Raw genomic sequence first — 24144 nt, forward strand, 5'->3', positions numbered from 1 at the left:
TGTATATAAGGTGTGTTTACATACATGTACATATATTCATATTTATGCATATTTATATACATAAATAATTCTGGACGATTGTACACTAAGCTGTAAGAGTGCTCACCTCAGGGGGTTTGAAAGAGATTGTAGGAGATATTCATATTTTGCTTCATATACTTTTACATTATTTTACTTTACTAATTCGCATTAGTTTTTAAATAAAAAAAAACCCTGCTTGTTGGCAAGTGATCAAATCCACCTTAAACAGAACTCTGATCTTGCTGCTTACTGGGCCATGCAACTTACAATTGATGTTCTGTGAGGAGCTCACTAGGTAAATGTAGAAAAGAGGATGCTGCTAGTTGAAGGGTGTCCCCCCAAAAGATATGTTCAGTTCCTAACTCCAGAAACCTGGAAGTGTTACTTTATCTGGAAATAAGGTCTTTGCAGATATAATTGCAAAGATGAGTGGTTAACTTTTTATTTTTCTTTTGTTCCTTTTTTCTTTCTCTCCTTTTAAAACGGCTTAAGCTTTTTTAACCTAAGATAATCATTTAAGTTTTGTTAAGATAATATATTTATAGTCCATTCATTGGCATTTGGGTTATTTATATATATTTACATATATAATATATACACACATAGATATATACACACATATATATTTAAATCTCTCAAAACCATTTTTATTTTGTTAATTCTATAAGAAATTCAACAACTTTTATAAATTTTCTACAGATTTAATACTTAGCAGGTTAGCTTATAAATTTCTTCGATGTCAGATGTGTTAATTGCTTAAAATATGCATATTTTCATATGGTAGCTAGTTTTCAGGGAGCTGTCAATAATATATTTTGGCTGGGTAGAATATGCAGAATTCTTCATAAGAAAATTTATGAATTTAATATAAAAGCACCTATCCTTAATTATGTTTTAGGCATTGTGGTGGACACACCCTATGGTGACCCCCAACATATCACATCCTTGTAAACCACCCCTCCCTGCCCCTAAGTATGACTTGCTTCTGACTCCCTCTCTCTCTGACCCTCCCCTGCTCACGCTGTCTCTCTCTCTCTCTCTCCCCTAGAAATAAATAAAAAACATTAAAAAATTGTTTTTAATGTTTTATTTATTTCTGAGAGAGAGAGAGAGAGAGAGAGAAACAGCATGGGCATGGGAGGGTCAGAGAGAGAGGGAGACACAGAATGTGAAACAGGCTCCCGGCTCTGAGCTGGCTGTCAGCACAGAGCCCGACATAGGGCTTGAACCCATGAACTGTGAGATCATGACCTGAGCTAAAGTCAGACACTTAACCAAGTGAGCCACCCAGGTGCCCCTGGGAAAGGCTACTTCAGATGTGTGCTATATACTATTCATGGTCTGACATCTAGAAACATAACTGATGACTGATTGTCTCCCTTATTGTGACCTTAGGAATAATCAGTGGGCTTGGGTGTTTTGAGTGTGATTCATTTATTATGAATTTCCCCATCAGCATTTCACCTAATTTTTTTAGTCATCAGTGATGACTGCCTAGATCTATTATTACATTAGGGATTGTAAAATAGTGAAATTTACTACCTCTTCTTTATTAGCTGGAGTACTTCTATGTTTGGTGTATATAAAGACCAAAAAAACCTTTTCCCTATCAACTATTTGTTTTCTTTGAGGTATAGTTCATATAGGAAAGTCAGAATAAATGGTTGAGTCTTTTATTTATTGGTTTTTGGAGTGATGAGGTGGATCCTTAGAATCTTCAAGAGTTGATTGACGAGGGATTTTTTTTGCCTTTTGATAGTATCTAGGAACTCACAGAGTTTTAACATATTTGATGTGTTACAGTCCACTGCAGTTATTATTCTTTTTGATGTTCAAGTTATTCCATTACTGACAAGTGTTAGCTGCTTCAAGGTGGCTCCCAAAGTCTTTTGACATGAGTACAGTGAAGTTTGATAGGTTCCTTGTTTCTGGTATGACAAAATGGTTCTGGCTTATATGTTTCCTGCCTGATATCTGCAATCAGGTCTCATTCCTTTTAGTGGAAAGTGGTATTTAGAGACAATAATCTAGATGCTAAGGAGGCACACTGCTACTGGGTAGGTCATTATTTCTGGTGCTTTTCAATAGACAGCCTAGGAAATATTTTTATTTTTTAAGATGTTTATTTATTTTGAGAGAGAGAAAGTTAGGGAGAAGCCGAGAGAAGAGGGAGAGAGAGAATCCCAAATCATGAGGGGTCCGATCTTACAAACTGCCAGATCATGCCCTGAACTGAAATTAAAAGTTGGTCACTCAACTGACTGAGCCACCGAGGTGTTCCATTATATGTTTTTAAAAAGAGAAAATATATTGGGGCGGCTGGGTGGTTCAGTCGGTTGAGCATCTGACTATGGCTCAGGTCATCATCTCACAGTCTGTGAGTTTGAGCCCCATGTCAGGCTTTGTGCTGACAGCTTAGAGCCTGGAATCTGCTTTAAATTCTGTGTCTCCCTCTCTGTCTGCCCCTCCCTTGCTCATGCTCTGTCTCTCTCTCTGTCTCAAAAATATATAAACATTAAAAAAATATTAAAAAAATATATATCACGTGATATGTAATGATACATCATTATGTATATATTTTAAATGTATCATATGATATATTTTCAGTGAAAAAAGTTTAAATATGTAACATTCAATTAAAATTTTCAATATTTAATTTTCTTTAAATTTGTTTTTAATTTTCAAGTAAAATTTAGGATTATAAGATTTACTCAATTCTTTGACTTTTACTTGCAACTCTTGCTGAAAATCTTGATTCCTAATGACATTAACTTGATTACTCAAAGTAATATATTTATATAAACCAATTTTAGAAAAGCAACACCAATGTTATTACTAACAACGGGACACTTGAAAATAAAAACTTTTAATATTTATTTTTTAGTTGTTTTGTCATTAGGGTATATCTCACCGGGAACATTGTCTTTTAAGCCATCAACTCAATACACAATTAGGTTTTATGGTGATAAGTCAGAGCCTGAAGCCTTCTTTGGATTATTTTTCCCTCTTTCTCTGCCCTTCCCCTGCTCATGCTGTGTCCCTCTCTCTCTCTCAAAAATGAATAAACACTAAAATAATGAAAAAAAAGTAGGTTTTTTTTTTTTTTGAGTTTTAGGGATTACTTTTTAATATTAAAAAACTATTATGGTAAGATATACATAACAAAATTTACAATCGTAATTGTAATGATTTTTTAAAATATTTCTTAAGTTTATTTATTTTGAGAGAGAGAGAGTGAGCAGGGAGGGGCAGAGAGAGAGGGAGAGAGAATCCCAAGCAGGCTCTGCACTGCCAGCTCAGAGCCCGATGTGGGGCTTGAACTCACGAACCATGAGATCATGACCTGAACAGAAATCAAGAGTTGGATGCTTAACCAACTGAGCCACTCAGGTGCCCCTACAATGGTAATGACTTTTTTTTTTTTTAAATATTTTTATTTATTTCTAGGAGAGAGAGAGAGACAGCGTGAACAGGGGAGGGTCAGAGAGAGAGGGAGACACAGACTGAAACAGGCTCCAGGCTCCGAGCTGGCAGTCAGCACAGAGCCCGACGCGGGGCTCGAACCCACAAACCGCGAGATCATGACCTAAGTGAAAGTCGGATGCTTAACCGACTAAGCCACCCAGGCGCCCCTACAATGGTAATGACTTTTAACTGTACAGTTCAGTGGCATTAAGTATATACACACTGTTGTGCAAATCACCACCATCCATTTCCAGAACATTTTTCATCTTCCTAAACTGAAACTCTATACCCATTAAACACCAATTCCTCCTCTTCCTTTTCCCCCAGGCTCTGGCAACCATCATTCTACTTTTTGTCTCTACAAATCTGACTTTAGGTACCTTATATAAACGGAATAGCACAGTATTTGTCCTCTTGTGACTGTCTTATTTCACTCTAGGGACTATTTTTTAAATATTTAATTTAATAGTATTCTATAATTATGTAAAATATTTACATGGTTCCGAAGTCAAATTTGTTGAACAAGTTTCATTCAGAAAGGCCTTGTTTCTATTCCTGCCCCTTATCCCTATGTAGGCAACCATTAACATGGCTTTGATTTATCCTTTTCTTGCCCCCGACCCCCCTTTTTTGTTTTTTACTATAAGCAAACAAATATATATACTTGTATTTACTCCCTCTTTCTTAAATGGCTGCATATAAGAATGTAAACAAATAATAGTATACCGTATATACTTTCTCTATCTTGCTTTATTCACTTAACAATATATTGAGGATATCATTCCTTATCATTATATAAGAATAGAAGTCCTCAGTTCTCACTCATCATTACAGCTCTTATCTCCTAATCCAAACTGATTTTTCAGCTGCCATACAATGTTTAGGAGTACAGTTGGAGGTTACATACCATATACTTCCCTAATACTTGTTGAAAATCTGCAGCAACTGCATTTGAAGGAGAAAAATGTTCTTGCGACATCAAAGGATTTCTCAGAAAAGTGTCGCTAACCTAGGGACATTAATGGAAATATTTAACCTATACAGATAATTTCCACTGGAGAATTACAGAGCAAATGTTTACTTGAAGCAACATCTGGCAGAAATGTGAAATAAAAGAATATTGTATTTCCACAGTGTCTCTAGCTTTTTGGTGGCAGAGTGTCCTTTCTAATTAAAGAACAGTATTTATGAGAACTGTGCTTGCCCAGTGCTCTCCACTGCTGCAGTACAGACCACAATCTCACATAGTCAGACTGCAGATAGCACTTGGAGTCTTTGGTGTGTCTGAGGACTTGAGGGGAAGAGCAGATGTTCACCTCTGGGAGACGAAAAAGATGGGAGTCCATGGTATATTCTAAATAAGCGTTTTTCATTTGCCTTCCTGCTCTTACCCTCAAAATCCATTCAACGAAAATGAATCAATCCCAACTGTCGTGATACTATCATTCAAACCCATCTGGTTGTTATAGGACATTTCAAAGTCTCAAGAAGGAATTTTTTCATATGTTTGTACTCGATGTTGTATTCCCCTGAAATAGTGGCAAAATTTATGTGGTTGGCAATTCAGGATCATCTGGTTTTGGAAAGGTGGTAAAGTTGGGATGTTTTGTCACAGTAGCAGAGAAAGAGAAAAATTAGAGTATAGTCAGTTAAATGACTAACAATGTTTAGCATCCAGACTCTAGTGATTGTCAAGGCATATCTGAAGAATGAATTACAGTATCAGTTCTTAAATCCTTGATTCTATATGTGGTACAGTTTGAGTTGTGTTAAAGCAAGACGGTACACTAAGCAAATCAAATATATGCATCATTCATGAATATGAATAACAATAAAAATGAAATAATTAGTAACTAGTATAACGGACTAATTTTTCCATTGTTTTTTTTTTTTTAATATTTTTATTTATTTCTGGAAGAGAGAGAGAGAGAGACAGCGTGAAGAGGGGAGGGTCAGAGAGAGAGGGAGACACAGACTCCGAAATAGGCTCCAGGCTCTGAGCTGGCAGTCAGCACAGAGCCCGACGTGGGGCACGAACCCACTACCGCGAGATCATGACCTAAGCGAAAGTCGGACGCTTAACCGACTAAGCCACCCAGGCGCCCCTCCACTGGTTTGTTTATTAAAATATTATTCTGAATTAAAAATTTGTGCATAAAATTAAAGATTAGTATCATTTACTTTTTTAAAGTTTATTTTATTTGAGAGAGAGCACGAGAGAGCGAGCAAGCTGGGGAGCGGCAGAGAGAGAGGGAGAGAGAGAATTCGAAGCAGTCTTCCTCACTGTCAGCATGAGCCTGACACAGGGTTTGATCTCACAAACAGTGAGATCATGACCTGAGCCGAAGCTGGACGCTTAACCGACTGAGCCACCCAGGTGCCCCTCTTTCACTTTTAAAAATAAGGGAAAAAACTTACTATCTGGGCTCTAAAGTTACTAGAATAATGGATTAGCCTTATTCTGTCTCTGAGACTGGCTTTTACAAAGTCTCCTTGGTTCTGGTTGGAGATCAAACTTGGGGTGATAATCAGCAACAGGTGATGTCTATTGAGAAGGCTAATTAACCTTTAAGAAATTTATAAAATCTCATGAATGTATATAAGTACATATACCTAAATATTTACCATATTTTATATTTGCTGACAATTTTCAGGAAAAACTTTCCCTAAAGATAGTATGTCTTGGGGCGCCTGGGTGGCTCAATCAGTGAAGTGTTTGACTTCTGCTCAGGTCATGATCTTCCGGTTGGTGAGTTCAAGCCCCATGTCGCGCTCTGTATTAACAGCTCAGTCTGGAGCCTGCTTCAGATTCTGTGTCTCCCTCTCTCTCTGCCCCTCTCCTGCTTGTTCGCTCTCTCTCTCAAAAATAAATAAACATTAAAAGAAGTTTTTTTTAGAAAAAAGATAGTATGTCTTGATTAAAGAATTCTTTCTTTTCATTTAACTTTTATAATTGATTCATATTTTCAACCAGAAGTGTCTTGTATACAATTATTTGTAAGTACACATGCTTTTGACAAGGTATATTAAATATTAGTAAAGTTTAATTTCTTTTATTTTTAAAGAACAAGATAAACACAAGGAGAGAGTCTAATAGATCTGTGTAGATAGTCTTTGAAGACCTCGCTTTAGGGCCCTGTGGAAACAGGGCAGATGATGGATACGGGTAAGAAATATCTGAAGGTGAAAAAAAAAAAAGAGAAATCTCTGAAGGTCATTAATAGCTTTGATTTATAGACAGATCAGTGATCTGCTTTTGGTTAGTAACATTATTACTAAGACAGTATAAAACAGAGACCTCATAATTTCAATAACTGAAAAAAATCCTTAAAGGAGTGTAAGAAGTTACTTACATTTTTAAGAAATGCAGATGGTGTTATAGTATCCAAGGCATTGTCTGTGGCACATAGGTAAGTGATGCCATCAATAAAGAGAGTATGGTAGACAAAGCTTTGAAAAGAACACATTCATTTACATGATAACACTGAAGAAATTAAGTATCCTCATAAAGAACATCATTTTGTTTTCAAGCTCTCATTAGTAGTATACAAGCTATATAGATAACTTTTTACAATAAGAATTAGACAATCTTTCATATATGTGAAAAATTAAATTATATTAAATAGAAACTATGAAATTTGAATATGTATTTAATATTGTATCAGTAAAAATGAAATACAATAAAGAGAAAACTCTATATTTAAAATGGCTTTGATTTAAAAAAATTTTTTTAATGTTTATTTTTGAGGTGGGGGGGAGACAGAGCACGAGAGGGGGAAGGGCAGCGAGAGAGGAAGACAGAGAATCTGAAGCGGGCTCCAGGCTCTGAGCTGTCAGCACAGAGCCTGAAGTGGGCTCGAATTCATGAACCATGAGATCATGCTCAACCGGCCAAGCCACCCAGGCGCTCCTAAAATGGCTTTGATAGAATCGCTCATTCTAAGACTGAATCAAGATTCTCATCTTGATCAAATAGAAAATGCTATGTTCACTCATTTTTACTATCCCTCTATCTTTAGGTAGACTTAATTTTGGCACTTCTTGGCTTTCTATTGGGATAGATTAGAATTTAAAAGTTGTAGCCATTTGCAACTACGTGGATAGAACTAGAGGGTATTATGTTAAGTGAAATTAGTTGAAGAAAGACAAATATCATATGACTTCACTCATATGAGGACTTTAAGATACAAAACAGATAAACATAAGGGAAGGGAAGCAAAAATAATATAAAAACAGGGAGGGGGAGAAATCATAAGAGACTCTTAAATATGGAGAACAAACAGAGGGTTACTGGAGGGGTTGAGGGAGGGGGATGGGCTAAATGGGTAAGGGGCTTTAAGGAATCTACTCCTGAAACCACTGTTGTACCATGTGCTAACTAACTTGGATGTAAATTAAAAAATAAATAAATTATTAATGAAAAAAAGTTGTAAACTGTTAATACTAAATATTCTAAAGAACCAGATGAATTGGGGGGCAGAAATTAAACTCCCCTATAGTATGCAAAAGTATCTGATCTGACCTTTTGTGCCTTCTCAGAGCCACAGACGAGCAAGCTAGAAGACTCTTGGCAAGTGCCTCTATCTTTACTCCCCAACAATGCAGAAAATTTAAGAATATGGCAACAAACATAGCTGCTTGGTGCCTAGACTTTCAGCTAGTCATTTTGAACACTCTATATCCAAATGGTTAACAGGCAACAGACCTGGTCAAATGCTAAATTGGATATACACAAAAGTGATGAATCTTAGAAACAGGTAGAAAAGATAATCCCAGAGGCAGCGAATGTAAAGTATGCGCCCTTTAAATGTAAATCCTTCATGTCATATCATGAATAGAATATGCTACCTGTATATATATATTTGCTACAGATATTTTGAATGATGACATCGATTGATACACATCATCTCCATTTGGAAAATATTTTTATTTCTAAATTGGGAGGAGTCTTTGTGGAAAAAAAGTTGCTAATTCTATCATCTCTCTGAAAGTTATAGGTATGATTTGAAGTAAATTGATATTGGATATATGGGAGGAGTTATTTTAAATTTATGCTTAGTAAGTTATTGCTGAGTAACATTCAGAAACCATCTTTAGGGGCACCTGGATGGCTCAGTTGGTTAAGCATCTGACTCTTAGCTTCGGCTCAGGTCATGATCTCATGGTTTGTGAGTTGGAGCCCCACGTTAGGCTCTGTGCTGAGACTGTGGAGTGTGCTTGGGATTCTCTTTCTCTCTCTCTGTCCCTTCCCTGCTCGCATGCACACTCTCCCTCTCAAAATAATAATAATAATAATAAAGATCACTTGTCTTAAAAAAAAAGAAATCATCTTTAAAAGTTAAAAAACCTTGGGAAGTCTGGGTGTCTCAGTAGGTTAAATGTCCGATTTCTGCTCAGAGCATGGTTTCACAGTTTATGAGTTTGAGGCACCCGTGGGGCTCTGTGCTGACAGCTCAGAGCCTGGAGCCTGCTTCAGATTCTGTGGCTCCCTCTCTGCCCCTCCCGCGCTTATACTCTGTCTCTGTGTCTCTATCTCCCTCAAAAATAAATAAACATTAAAAAGAAAAAGAATTTTAAAAGTTAAAAAACCTTCAATACTCGATGTTCAGGATACACTGGTAACTAACAAAAGCGAGATGAGGAAAAGCGGGTATGATGTGCTACCACTTATCTATCATTCTCATGTTCTTCCTTAAGGGAAGTGCACATATATATGCACGTTTCTCTTACACAAAAAAAAAAGCAAAGAAAAGGAAAATGACAAACTAAAAACTTAGTCAAAATGGTTACCTGTATAGGGGGAGAGGGAGAACAGTGCAGAGAGGAAGGAATGAAAATTAGACTTTTTGAAGGAAACTTGTTTTCTCAAGTTGATTTTGGAATCACATACGAGTTTTCCCTAATTATAAAATGCTATTAAATCAAAGTTTAAGAGAGAAATGCTTAAAAATAAAAAAAAACCCACAAAGACCAAAATGAACTTCACTTTGTATCGAGTAACCCAGACGTGAGACGATGGTGGCGTGGTTCCTACAGCAGTGGTGGAGGTGGTCAGATGGTGGACATATGTTTGGAAGGGAAAGGCAACAGGATTTGTAGACGGGCTGGATTTGGATGTCAAAGAGACAAAAGCCAAGAATCAGAAAGGTTTCAGGCCTGAGGAACTGGAAAGGCGATACATGGAAGACTGCTTGGTTTTGGACATAAGTTTGCGATGTCTATCAGGCGTCTGACAGAGATGTGGAATAGGCAGTTGGAGATATGAATCAGGAGTTCAGGAAGAGGTATTCAAAGGATTCAAATTAGAATGCACAATATAGGTAAATAAACTGTAGATGAGAGAAGTGTCTTATTTATTTATTATTTAAAATTTTTTTTTTAATGTTTTATTTATTTCTGAGAGAGAGAGAGAGACAGCGTGAGCAGGGGAGGGTCAGAGAGAGAGAGGGATACACAGAATCCTAAGCAGGCCCCAGGCTCTGTTAGCACAGAGCTAGCTGTTAGCACAGAGCCCTACGTGGGGCTCAAACCCACAAACTGCAAGATCATGACCTGAGCTAAAGTTGGACGCCCAAACAACTGAGCCACCCAGGCAACCCGAGAAGTGTCTTTTTTGAAATCACACTGGCTAAGAAGTGAAAACAAAACTAGAATATCACCATTTTGCACTCCCCAATCAATTAATGGCTCTATGGTGCAGGCAAGGAGTGTAAATAGCTGCCAGCATGGCAAAAGGAGACAGAAGCAGACATATGTACCATTTCATAAAAAAACACCTATCGTCTTGGCGAAGGGATCAAGCCTATGGATCCAGTTGCTTGAAACTGAGTAAACTGCATTCTGAATACACAATCAGCAAAGTCAGAGTGTGGGAAACTCTACACTCCACAGGTTCTTCAGTGATAAACTGTAAGGAAAAGAAAGGCAATGGAAAGGGAAAATATAAAGAGATTTAAAAGTTTAGCACCAAAAGAAAAGAGTGGGTAGGATTAGGAGCTCATGTCTGAGGTTGCATATTTAGTTGTGGCAATGAAGAAACAGGTGAGTGATGGCTATAGAAGTTGGAACATTGGTTGGTTTGGGGGAGAGGGAGGAAGCCGTGGATGGGACAGAGCACATGGTGGGGGGAAAGTTGGGGGTGGCTAGCAGTGTAAAGGTTAAAAGAAACCTACTCTTAAAAAAAAAACAATGGTGAATCTAAAAATAATAGATGCTCTCTTATTCCCCACCTGTTCTTTTACTAGCAAAATGTTTTCAAGACTGAGTTAGACCATACCATGTAATATCCCATGTACAGCTTAGAGTGTTCTTATTAAAGAGTTTTCAAGTGGAAGTTTCCTTTTTTATTACAGAAATATTTTGGGTATACTAAAGAAGTATGAAGAATAAGGTAACAAGAACACTTTAGACCTACTATCTGGTTAAAATGTTACAGATAACATTAATGGCTCATGTATACCCTTCCCCAACTTTGTTTTTCTCCCTTTCCTTTGCAGAGGTAACCACGATCTTGAATCTGGTGTTAATCATTCTCATCTGATCTTATACTTTTACATATAAACATTCTCCCTTCTGAAGGTTCAATCAAGAGCATGTGCAACCAAATTTTTTTCCCCCATGTTATTATTATTATTAAAAAGCAGACCTTTATTAGAATATAACTTACCTTCCCATCCGCATGATGGTCTTTGGCTCAGCTCTAAGAAGCACCAGTCGAAGCACTGTTGCCGCTGCTTCCTAAAAATAAATTATCAGCATTTACTTTGTGGAAGATTGTAGTGCCTTTCATTATTCCACCCCCTACATTTACCAATGTTCTCATTGGTTTATTAAAGAACAAGTGTTCACGAGGAGAACTAATGGGTAGTCATAATGCACAGTGAAAGGCAAGTTATAAAATATTCATTTGAATCTGAAGGAAAATGTTTAAATTACACAAATATACACTGTGTATACTTACACGTGCAAATGCAGTTTGCTTAGAGTTACAGTTTACATATGGCTTTAAGGCTGGGAAGCACTATCTAATCAAGTATCTTTTCAGTGTACTGAAATACGTAAAAATGTTAATGGGTTAAAAGTATTCAGCTCTTATTCTCTGAATATCCTAAGCAGTCTTCTTTCTTTATTTTGATTAAGAGAAATTTTTTCAATATTATTTATTGGTCTCTTTCTATGAAAGAAATAATTGCCAAGATCCTTTATTTATTATCTATTTCTTGTAAGGCTCATTTTCCAGGAGGAAAACATACGCGATGTTAACGATTATCCAGAATATCTTAAATATAGTTAATTGTATGGAGTCCTATTAATTTACTTTAGAAGTTTGAAAGGAACCTGAAAGTTACCTAGGAAGACTTGAATAGTCACATTCCTAATTAACTTTTCCATTTCCACTAAATGACACATGAAATAAAAACTTCTTGGGAGGGAAAAACTTATTATTAACAGTAGAAAGTAAAACTTGAAATTCTTGGTATTGCCTGAACAATTCAGGCGGTATTTTCCAGGGAAAGGTTTCCTACGAAACACAAAAAAAGTAAGGGAATACATAAATTTCCAGTTACTATATTATCGTCACTGGAACATTCTCCTAGCTTTCACCAAGTGTCCTTTCTAGGTTATATAAACAGGGAAGTCATAGCAAAATCTGAAATAAAGTGAAAGGCAACATGAGGCAGTAACAGGAATGAGAGAGTGGGTTCTAGCTCTTTTTCTGAAATTATTGTGCTGCAAATCTTAAGAAAGTGACTTGTCTGGGTCTGTTTCCTCATGTAAAGAATGAAGGAATTGGGCAAGATGCTCTCTAGTATCCTGTCCAGCTCCAAGATCCTATAACAGCAGTGGTTTGATCTCACGATTAAGCTTTGGTAGATAACTAATATTTTTCTAATGAATGTAAAGTATTTGTGACATTACTGTTTAGCACTGAGGAAAGACATGATAGACTGTTCCTTAAAGCTCCTTGTCATCCTTTTTGTTCCCCCGGTCAGCTTTTTGCACAGCAGTCAGGCAAACCTGTAATCCTGTCCTCCAACTGTATACTGTTCCCTTCCACTGTCTTACTTTCCTGCATGCTTCATAAAGAGAGGCCTTCTGCCTTCTAGATTGCTTCAACTTTCTGTTTCTCTCCTTCCTTAATTGTTTGCTTTTAAGTTTATTTATTTAATTTTGAGAGAGAGAGAGAGAGAGAAAGAGAGAGAAACAAGACTAGAGGAGGGGCAGAGACAAAGAGGGAGAGAGATTCCCAAGCAGGCTCTGCACTGTCAGTGTGGAGCCGAATGTGGGGCTCGAATCCGTGAATTGTGAGATCATGACCTGAGCTGAAATCGGAATAAGCCACCCAGGCATCCCTGTTTTGTTCTGTTAAAAATGTTTATTATTTTGAGAGATGCAGAGAATGTGATCAGGGGAGGAGCAGAATGGTGGGGAGAGAGAGAATCTGTGTTGGCAGCACAGAGCCCTACTTGGTGCTTGATCCCATGAACCACAAGATCATGACCTGAGTTGATATCAAGAATCAGAAGCTTAACCTACCAAGCCACCCATGTGCCCCAATTAATTCTTTACTGAGAACCTACTATATGCTATGGATCGTACACTGCAAAGACAGAGATGACAGTCCCTGGACTGAAGGAGTCTGATGGCAGTGGCAGATCAGAAAAAGAAGATTCCAATTCAGCCTGGTAAGTAGTTTCTTAAAGATATGTAAATTAGTGTAGGCATAGAGAAGGCTTCAAGGAAGAATTGAGAAAAGTTTCAAAGCCCAGAAAAGGTTACATTGCTAAACAGTGGAGAAAAACGGGTTCCAGGGAAAGGGAATTGGAGGTGCAAAGGGAGACCTTGGTGAGATCAGCATGAAGTTCAGGGTAGCTGGAGCACAAGGATATGTGAGAAGAGAAAGAGGCAGTCATGGAAAAACCCTACCAGGGAGGGCCCTGAATGCCAGGCTAAAGGGATATGGGCTTTATTCTGAATGTAATCAGGTACCACGAAATGATTTTAAGCAGGAGAGTGACATCATATTTGCTCTTAGGAACAATCACTTGGGTAGCAGTGTGGAGGCCAGTTCTGAGAAGGACAAGGCTAAAGTCTGGGAGACCATGCCTAAGAGGTATTTTTTTTCCTTTTCTTTTTTAAGAATTCTCTCTCTCTCTCTAAGAGAGAGAGGGTGCAAGTGAGCAAAGGGCAGAGAGAGAGAGAGAGAGAGAGAGAGAGAAGCAGGGCTCATTGGAAGCAGGGCTCGAGCTCATCTGATGCAGGAATCGAACTCATGAACTGTGAGATTATGACCCGAACCAAAGTCAGATGCTTAACCAACTGAGCCACCCAGGTGCCAAAGAAGCATTTTCAATAACCCTGGTATCAGGGCCTAGAAAGTTCAGAAGCAAGGATTTGGCTTCAGGACATATGCTGGAGACAGAACTGATAGAACAAAATTACGAATGAACAAATGTGAAAGTGCAGAAGGGGCAGTTGAGGATTACTCCCAGTTTCCAGCTTGAATCGCTCAGTAGAGCTACTGAGCAAGATGAGAAACAGATGAGGAGGAATCTGCTAGGAAAGATGATTTGTTCTGGACATGGTATGTTTGAAGTTCTATTGGGCAATGTAACTGTGGAGAGAGATTACTCTGGAAGTGGACTTGGCAGTGGTCAAGGTAAAGGTGTCTACGGGTGTGAATGAAGGTGTCAGGTTAAGAGACAGAAGTTAGAGCCTTGAGCAACATAGCACTTAAGGGACTGGTAAAGAGGAGAGCCAGGAAGGAGACCAAGTTCTAGGTCTCTATATCCAGACTCTTCCATTCCCCAAGAGAAAGGAGACAGTTCTCTAATCCAAGACCCACGTCTCCACTGCTATGTTGGATTCCATTCCTTTGAGCTCCTTCAGGTCTCACTGTACCAATAATTTCCTCCTCTCTTAGATCTTCAACCTTTCCTCCTTCCCATTAGCCTACAGACATTGAGAATTTTCCCTGTTTTGAGACATGAGGCCCTTTCCTGGATCCTGCTTCCTCAGCTTTCACCCTCTCTCCCTCCTTTTCTAAATTCTTGTAAAGATGGTCTAAGTACACTCACCCTGCTTCCTCATCTCCCATTCAGTTGGCCCAAAGCAGTCTGGCTTCCGCCTCTGTCACTTCTTCCAAACTGCTAACTACATGGTCACCAATCATCTGCTGACTGTAGAGTCCAAGGAGTACCTTTTCGACCTTGTTCAACTTCTTTGGGGCATAAAACATTCTTGTAGCTCTCTTCTCTTGGCTTTCAGGACATTGCTGCTCTCATTTGGTGTCCCGCTTCTCTATTCTGCTCCCGAACAGTGTTCTTTTCGTCCTTGTCTCTCCCCACTCCCATACTTTTCTTTTCCATCCCCTTCTACTATCTTCAGCTGTTAGTCCTGAGCCTCTGCGTGCTACCTAATGAACATTTTTTGACTTAAATCTTTTGGGAATAAGGTGGAGGAAGAAGTACATAAATAGATTGGCCGCTTCTAACAGGCAACAAAATTCAACCTGTCTCCAACTGTACTCTCCTCCCCTGCATTCCCTCTGACATCCTCCCTCACAATCCTGCTCCTCCATCTGTAGTTTCAATCTTGTTTAATGCCACCTAAGAACAAAATTTGACAAATCATCACGTTGTACACCTTCAATTTACACATTGTCAATGTGAATTATGGCTCAATAATTCTGGGGGGAAAAAAGACAAAAAAATGGAGAATCATCCTAGGCATGATCCTGTTCCCTTAGTTTTACAAAGTCTTTTTAGGATCTGCCCCTTCCTTTCCATTTGCACTGTCACGGTCCTTAGTGACCGGTCCTTAGCTCAGGTCCTTAAAACTCCTAGAGAAACAACAATACCATCCTAACTGGTTATCTCCCCTCCAATCCACCTTCCATATTGTAACTAGACCAAATTTTGTGGAAGATGAATCAGATCCTGCTATAAGCGAATAATTGCTCCCCAGGTTCCCCTACGATAACAAACTGAATATAGGACTCTTAACTAGCCTCTGCCCGCTTTCTTGACCTGATCTTTAGCCCTTACATACTGTGACCCTGTGCTCTAGCCACACCGAGTCTTGAGGTTCTCCCAACACACTGTGCTGTTCCATCTGAATGCAGGAGTCCCCTTTCCTGTCCCAGGCTAACACTAACTCTTATAAGGCTTCCACGCCAAGCACCCTAATATCACGTCTGCTGCGGTGAGCAAGGAGCCACCCATCCTGAGTGCCTCAGGAGCAATCCCAACCTATCTCTTGACTGGAAGACTTTTTACCCTGTAGGAAAAACTGTTTATAGCCCTTGGTCATAAAGAGACATCAATGGGCAACTCCGGGTCCCGTCTTCTTTACTTCATCCCCTGTACCTTCACCAAATAACACATGTTCAATAAACGTGTGTTGAACTGCAAGTCACTTCTCTGCAGGGGTAAAAAAATGTTTAAGGGTCTCCGGAATTGCAGCTGCACGCGGCTACTAACCACCGCCAAACGGGTCGCGCGCACCACCAGCCCTAACCCCCAGGCGGCGCACGTGTGGCTCCGCCGTTCGAAGCGCGCTGGCTCCCGCCCGGGTTTCACCGCCTCCCAGAAGCCGGCCTCTCGCGGGGCGGTGCCTCTCGCCCCCAGGGCTCGCTCCCGGCCGCCCGGCAGCGCAGCGCCCTGAGGGGCGGGCCGGCAGGCACCAGCTTTGAAGCGCGGAACCCGCCCAGGCGGAGGTCCGGACCCAGGGGTACCTGATAGGAGCCGCCGGTCAGGGCCAGCTCCGCCAGGACCGCTCTGCCATTAGCGATACAGCTGTAGGTGATCGTCATGCTGGGCGGGCCCGTTAAAGGAACGGCCCCCACGGGACCTAACCGCCAGAGACAGCCTCGGGGCGGTGACTGGGGCGGGGCTCCGGACGGCCCTTGCGCGGGAGCGAGGAGCGATCGATTGGCAGGGAGGGAGGCGGGGCCATCCCTGGGAAGAGCCTATGAGGAGACGGGGGCGGGGTTTCGTAAAAAGCTGTCTTTGGGTGAGTGAAAACTTTATCCTTTGTGGTTTTCCTTAAAATCTTTTGGTGAGAGCCAGTTTACTTCACAGTACTTACCTACCTATGAGTCATTCACAGTCTAGAAGATGTAAAGTATAGCCCTTGACTTAAAATCCAGCCATTAACTTACCAAGTATTGAACTCCCACAGTGCCCGGCTGCCTAAGATACGGGCCCTGGGCTCTGGCTTTGGGAATTCACAGTCTGGAAGCGGTGACGGCGGCATTTGCGGGCAGACGCCAATCTCAAGTGGCATGTGTGTGCCGTGGTGGAAAGATAGACCGAGTTGAGGAAGCTGGAGTGGAGGGAGGCAGCTAATTGTCCTTGGGAGAGGAAGCAAAGCTTTCAGTCGCCTTCTGATACCTGGTTGATATTCTTATCAGTGGGGAAGAAGGATAGGATAGTGGTAACAGAGGGGAACAGCTTCTGTAAAGGCTTTAGAGCGGGCACGTGGGTTTAGGGAATACATATGAGTGAGTGTGGCAGAGACAAAGTGTGTGGTGGAGTTGGGTAGGAAGTGAGAGGGGTAGGAGTGGTAGAATAACTTGTTATCCTAGATCTTGAGTTCCTTGACAAGAATTTTTAAAAATATAAGCTTAAGAGAAGTTCTTACATTTCCATTAGCAGGCTGTCGGTGGAGTGAAAAGAAGTTAGACCGACTTGGATTAAATATAGATATTGTTCCTTCCCCCACGTCCCGTCAGTTGGAGGACCGCGGATCTCTTGATCTTGGGGTCATGAGTTTGAGCCCCATGTGGGGTGTAGAGATTACTTAAATTAAAAAAAAAAAACACCTTGAAATAGGCGTTGTCATTTACTCCATGCCGTTATTGGAACTTACCTTTCTGAGACTCAGTTTTCTAATCTATAAAATGGGGTTAGTCATCAAGTTTGAGTAATTAGGCAAGATACTCAGCACACCGTAGATAAGCAGTTGCACTATTAGTGTGATAAGTACATTCATGAATATCACTTTCTTGCTCCCAGTGGTATAACTTTAAAGGAAAAACAATCGATGTCCTTATGGGGTGATTGGCAGAGGTGAAGACAGGTAATCAACTGAGCTGATTTTAACCCAGTGCAATCAGATTGGATTTGACAAGCAAATAGCAAACCTTGTCTGGACTTTAGCTCCTGAGGAAAATGCTTTGTTGAATCATGTATCCTCCTATATAAAGGAAATCTTGAATCAGTGTGTCTTATCAGGTTAGAGAGAATGTCTTGTGTTACAGGTGGAGTCACTGAAGTAAAAGCACTGGTCACATTATTTGTATGTGGGAAAAGGAAATATGTTAATTCTGAGGTAAATGCGCTGGAATATTTGTTTTTTAAGATTTTATTTATTTATTTTTAATTTATTTTATCTTAAAAAATTTTTTTTACATTTATTTATTTTTGAGAGACAGAGACAGAACACGAGTCAGGGAAGGGCAGAGAGAGAATGACACACAGAATCTGAAGCAGGCTCCAGGCTCTGAGCTGTCAGCACAGAGCCTGACACGGGGCTCCAACTCACAGAGATCATGACCTGAGCCGAAGTCGGACGCTTAACTGACTAAGCCACCCAGGTGCCCCTAAGATTTTATTTTTAAGCCATCTTCACACCCACCAACATGGGGCTCGGACTCACAACCCCGAGATCAAGGATCCCTCGGTCTACCAACTGAGCCAGTCAGGTGCCCCTCATTGGATATTCTTGCTTATCGTAAAAATGAGGTGAATGAACTTGGCCAAATTGCAGCACCCTTGTGTTTGGTAAGTAGTGGAGCCAAAAGAGACTGGGCAATGAAGTCATGAGCTGTCTGGTCGCCGAAAGGGTGTGTATGGGGCCTCCCTGATCTCACTCTCAACTTGTCCTGTGGAAACAATCCTGTAAAGCAGGTGTGATGGGTTCAATTTGCACAATCCACAAATTCAGACCTATAGAAATGTAAAATGTAAAGCCCCATTTTACCTGATACCTGAGGCTTAATCTGGACAACGCCAGGTTTCTTCAGTTAACTCAGGATTTACTCCATCCCCTTTCTCTATCCAGGGTGGGGGCGGCATCTGCCCGAGTGAGGGCCCAGGGGTGGGGGAGAGCTGATTCGTGATAGTCGTCTCTTTAACGTGGCTCCCGCTGCTGCTGCTGTTTGTTTTCTGTTTCTGGTCATCAGTTCACACACTGCACTGGGAAACTCAAGGCCCCTTCAGGTACTCTGGTTCTCTCTCAGCCACTTTTGTAGCCCTTCTGGGGTGAGGAAAACTTTCCCCTGCTCCTTCATGCCATTCTGAGGTGGTGGGAGGCTTGAGAGGCTGTCTCAGGCCTCTGGCCAACACACCATGCTGCCACCCCTCCGGTCGTGCTTTCACTCTGTTGTCATGAGGGAAGAGGCTCTTGGACCTTATCTCACCTGGGAAGCAAGCCCTTAGATCCCGAATTAACTTTCTCATCACCATACTCTGTCACCCCTCACCTTCCAGCGGGGACTCTAGCTAATTGGATTGCTTCCTTTGGACTCTGTCCTCTCCCAGGCTGTGGAAACTCTAGCAAGTCTAGGTGGGGAACCACCTACCACCCTGGGCATTCTTCCCAATTTATGGCATTAATGTTGGCTTCTGCTGTCCCAAACCTTTTCCTTTCACATACTCTCTCTTCAGGGAGTTTCCAAAACCTTATTTTGAAATGTTAAGAGCTGAGAATCTTCTCCTTCTCCCCCTGCTCTTCCAGCTCTGTCTCTTCTCCTCCTCCATTTTCTTTGTTCTCTATTTTTATGCAGCGAATAACAGAATGAAAACCACAACAGGTAATATGAAACATCACCGGCATTTTTGTCTTTCCCTTGATAGTTTGACAACCTTGAGGATGGAGCAGAATGGGTGGTGAGAAGCTGGATCCTTGGGAAGGAGAAATGGGACGTTCACTAGTGTCTATTTTTTTTTTTTTCTTAATTTTTTAGATGTTTACTTTTCACACACACACACACACACACACACACAGCGTAGAGCAGGGGAGGGGCAGAGAGCGGGAGGGAGACACAGAATCCAAAGCAGACTCCAGGCTTTGAGCTGTCAGCACAGAGCCTGAAGCAGGGCTCGAACTCTCAGACCATGAGATCATGACCTGGGCCGAAGTCAGATGCTTACCTGACTGAACCACCCAGACGCCTCTGTTTTGTTTTTAAATCAAAAACATGTTGCTTTCTTTAACCATTACATATATTTCAAATATTTTCCTTTGAAATCTATAATTTCCTTTTTCTTTCTGGTGCCTATTCTTTTAAGCCACTCAGGCGCCTCCACTATTGTCCATTTCTTTTAAAACAAGCTTTTAGACTTTATGACTACTTTCATTGACTAGCGAACCTACTGTCATTGCTTTTTACAGATTATCTCCTCAGACGGAAAAGTCACTAGTTTTTAAATCATCCAATTCCTTAGTCACCGAGGAGTTTGTAAATATTCTACAAGCTGGAGACTATCAAGCACTCACTAACTCAGGATTATTATTTAGTAATGAAGTTCTCCTCTAAAGAACTCCCTCTTTTACTTCTTGTTCTTCAAAATGAGAATATTTATATATTTTTTCTTGTAGCCTGTAATCACTGTAGAAATTTGTAGGATATGGCAGCAAAAGTCTATTTTTACCAACCCATAAAAAAAGTCAGTGTAATAATTTAATTTATATTTGATTGTTTTGATGCATTTTTATATTTAACATTAATGATACATGCATACTGTTTTTTCCAAAATCTGTTTTTTGTTTTTTTAAAGAATATTTTAAAAATTGATTTTATTATTTTTTAACTTATTTTGAGAGAGACAGTGAGAGATTGCGAGTGGGAAAGGGGCAGAGAGACAGACATAGAATCTGAAGCAGGCTCCAGGCTCTGAGCTGTCAGTACAGACCCTGACGTGAGGCCCAAATCCACAAACCACGAGATCATGACCTGAACCAAAGTCAGATGCTTACCTGACTGAACCACCCAGACGCCTCTGTTTTGTTTTTAAATCAAAAACATGTTGCTTTCTTTAACCATTACATATATTTCAAATATTTTCCTTTGAAATCTATAATTTCCTTTTTCTTTCTGGTGCCTATTCTTTTGTAGACATTTTTGGATTTTGTTTCTTAAACATATTTTTTATTACGATGTTGGAACTTAGTGGCATATTAGGCAAGGCTTCCTTTCCTATACCCATATGAAAATATTTCCTTAATTCTCTTCTGTTACTTTTGTTTGTTTTAATGTTTAAATCTTTAATCCACTTGAAATTTGTTTCTGTGTCTCTTGTGAGGTAAAAATTTACATTTCCCCAAATATCCAGGCAGTTATTTCAGACTACTTACTTGAAATGCCACTTTTGCCATAAACTAAATTCTTCCACAACATTGTTTATTGGATTTTAGAGTTGATATACATGTCCTTTTCTGTGCTGATATCACAATGATTCGATAACTGTAGCTCAAAATGCTTTAAATGTCACAGATTGGAAAGAATATATCTGCAATATTTAATATTTCCTATTAGGAACATGGGTTGACTTTCTATTTATTCTTTATTATAGCTTCCTACAAGAGGCCTCTAAGTTTCTTCATAAAGGCTTGACACTTTTTTTATGTTTATTCTAGGGGAGTTTGTTCTTGTTTATGGACTTTGTTCCCCATTTTGATTTCAAACTGGCAGTTTCTGGCAATAATAATAATAATTATTATTATTGTTTAAGTAGGCTCCATGGTCAATGTGGGGCTTCAACTCCCAGCCCTGAGATTAAAAGTCCTGTGGTCTACCAACTGAGTCAGCCAGGTGCCCCTGTTTCTGCTATATAGAACATCTGTTGGCCACGATGCAGCTTTGTTAAGTGCAACAGCTAAGAAATAATTCTTGAAACGTTGTATGGCACAACTTAATAAGTTTATTTAAGTAGCACGGGGACAGGAGTTGTGGGCAGAAAGGGCTGCACTTTTGCTGTATGAAGCTGGTGGTTATATGCTTAGTGCTCAAGGGGGAGGGGACATGTAGTGCGTATTAGATCATAAATGTCTCCTTTGAATTTCTACTCGTAAAGCTACTTTCACAAAATTTCTCTGATGCTTATCATTCATTTCAGTATTAACTACCAATGAGATACACAAGCAGTCATGAATCCCTTTGAGGATGTAGCAACCTGCACATATTTGATCCTTGTTGGAGCTGTGCAGACTATAGGTCTACCTTTGGGGTTAAAGGTGAACATTTTTCTGCTTCTATTCTTTACCAGCCATATTGAATTTATTTTACATATAACCCCTGCTCTGTTATACTGTAAACTCCTTAAGGGCAGGGGTTCGTCGCAGCACATAGAGCCATGCTCAGTGTAAACAGGATGTAGGATACTACTGTTCACTTTCATATTAGGCTTTTCCATTATATTTAGCAGCCAAGTGGAGGGAAGCCTCAGGTAGCTATGCATTTGTGGAAACTGGATAATGATTGAAGATAGTGTAGTAGGAGGAGATTTGAAAGGACTTTGGAGTCAAGCAGGCCTGGACTGTAACGCTGACTTTGCCACTTTCTCGTTGTGTCCTCTTGGTGTCTCTGAACCTCAGTTTCTCTCTTAGGCTCCTCTCCGAACTTAATTCAGAAAAGGAACTAACATACCTAAAGAATCTGATGACTGGCCTCCAGGAGGTGTTCCAGTGTGGATGGCTGTTACGATCATTAGGAGTCCATATTGTCATGGGACCAAATCAATCCAGTCAGATGCATATTTAAGAAACCACAGCCAGACCTAGATGAGTTGCTTTATACATTCAGGGAACATATTTGAATCATCATTCAAGGCACATGATATGCAAGTTTCCTAAAATTCTTCCTTTTGACAAATGTGTTATGTGTTGGCCTCTCCTCTGTAATAAATTTCCTGAGAACAGAGGTCAAGTATTACCAGCCTTTTTATCTCTAGCACCTCTCACACAGTGGTGGACATAATTTAGGCGGCTGCGTTTCATAGTATGAAGTACAATACTTTATTTAGCTATTCTTTGCCTACCTTTATTTTTTGTTGTTGTTGCTAATACAAAAGATGTTGGATTCTCATCTTTGTTAGGAAGTGTAGCTAGGTTCCAGAGAGGATATGTAGACGGCAAACATCTCTGCAGGCCACCCAAATGTTAATTACTAGAGTTGGTTTTTAAATCTAACTGCTGTGTCGGGGCCAGCAGAGGGAGCACAGAGCACAGCTTTGAAAGAGAAAGTCAGTGCAGTCGTACTGGGGAAGAATGGAAAAGGCCACTCAGGACTTTTGCAGAGGAAGGAAATAAGCTAGGAAGAAGGTCATTCCTCATTCTCTTCTGCCTTGTTCTCTTTTGTAACTCATTCAGGCCCTGACAGGCCTGTTCCCATCTTTTCTTTTGCTCCCTGCTCAGCAGATTTTCATAACCCTTCCCTTTCCTCTAGTTAATTACACAGGAAGACCCACAAGTGCCATCATGTTCTCCAAGCTGGTTTCCCTTTTAGGCAGCTCAGTTACTTAGCTCAGATTCAGGGATGGATATTGGTCAGAGTCCCAGAAAAACACTGAAGAACCCAGGTGCCTTGATTCACAATTCCCACTGAATAAAGCCACTTGGTGGTGGTGGTGGGGAAATGGGGCGGGGGACTGAAAGGGCTGAGCTGAATTCTTCTCTACATGAGGAATTGAAGAGGTAAGGGAGGACTGGACAGATGGTTATAGAGAGTGGGGTTTCTAGAGAGGAGAAAATGTCATTTTCTGCTTTATTGTCTTGCATAAGGAGATCTGTGACAAATGCAGAACCACATGTGACATGTCACCAACCACATAGAAGCTGATAAGGCCAGTGTTTATCAGGTTTTTTCTCTGAAATACTAGGATGCTAGTAGACATGTGAGGATAAAATCTATGATCAGGTAAGTGTGTGGAAACTGCATTAAGAAAATTGAATAGATTTCTCTACTGTGGGAATTCTTAGATCCTTTAGTAGGCTAATAAATATCGTTTGTGAATCTCTGGCAAGAGGGGATATTATATGTATGTGGGATTTCCCAGACTTGTATGAACTGAATGTTTTAAACAGGTGGCATCTATGGGATGAGTGTTTTATGAATCCCATTTTGGAAAGTGCTGAAATAGACTTGTCTAATATTCAGGAAATTAGGCAATTACTCCAATGAGATACAGTCATGAAGCATTTTCAAAAGGGCACTGTTTTCTTCAAAGATCCCGACTTCCCATTCCCACTGAAGGGGGTGTGGAGGAATGAGTGAAGTAGTTAAGGAAGGACTAGCAGAATCTCAAGTGTGGCTTTCTCAGACATCTCATGTCCCTCCCCTCCACACCTCCTGCCAGAGATTTTGATACCATTTTCACTACCTCATCCCTGTATTTGAATATCTCTTGAATTGTGCCCACTACTGTAACTGGGAGTGGTTGCATCTCTTAGGTGTATTGGAGGAGATAAAATGGTTGTGAACTATTGTCCTACAAGTCAAGTACAAAATTCTCTGCCTGTTGTTTAAGGGTTTCTATTGCCTTTCCCAGCTCCCATTTATCTCCCTAACTTTAACCTTCTTCTTCTCCCCACACCATCATAGCCAATTTAGTCTGCTCACCTATCTGAGATCATATTATGCTAATTCCAGGCTGG

At 40.1% G+C, this 24144-nt stretch overlaps 1 protein-coding gene and 1 long non-coding RNA gene across 12 annotated transcripts in view; one reads left to right on the forward strand and one right to left on the reverse strand.

The window, feature by feature from the left end:
- LOC120246470 (vesicle-associated membrane protein 714-like) overlaps window positions 1–16488 on the reverse strand; it is a 35151-nt gene extending 18663 nt beyond the window's left edge. For 2 of the 9 annotated variants that reach the window (XM_039254000.1, XM_039254001.1), the window contains exons 1-4: window positions 16223–16480; window positions 11153–11223; window positions 6840–6936; window positions 4394–4495 (exon numbers count right to left, since the gene is read on the reverse strand). In XM_039254000.1, the coding sequence (XP_039109931.1) occupies window positions 4394–4495; window positions 6840–6936; window positions 11153–11223; window positions 16223–16300 (348 nt within the window). In that variant the 5' untranslated portion in view covers window positions 16301–16480. The other 7 variants (XM_039253995.1, XM_039253994.1, XM_039253999.1 and 4 more) reach the window with 6 other exon arrangements.
- LOC120246472 overlaps window positions 16119–24144 on the forward strand; it is a 32768-nt gene continuing 24742 nt past the window's right edge. For 2 of the 3 annotated variants that reach the window (XR_005532062.1, XR_005532060.1), the window contains exon 1: window positions 16119–16285. This is a non-coding gene — a long non-coding RNA (uncharacterized LOC120246472). Of the gene's footprint in view, window positions 16290–24144 lie in introns of all 3 variants that reach the window. The other variant, XR_005532061.1, reaches the window with a different exon arrangement.

This window comes from Hyaena hyaena, unplaced genomic scaffold (assembly GCF_003009895.1).
Source record: "Hyaena hyaena isolate Hyena2069 unplaced genomic scaffold, ASM300989v1 scaffold_469, whole genome shotgun sequence".
Taxonomy (NCBI): domain Eukaryota; kingdom Metazoa; phylum Chordata; class Mammalia; order Carnivora; family Hyaenidae; genus Hyaena; species Hyaena hyaena.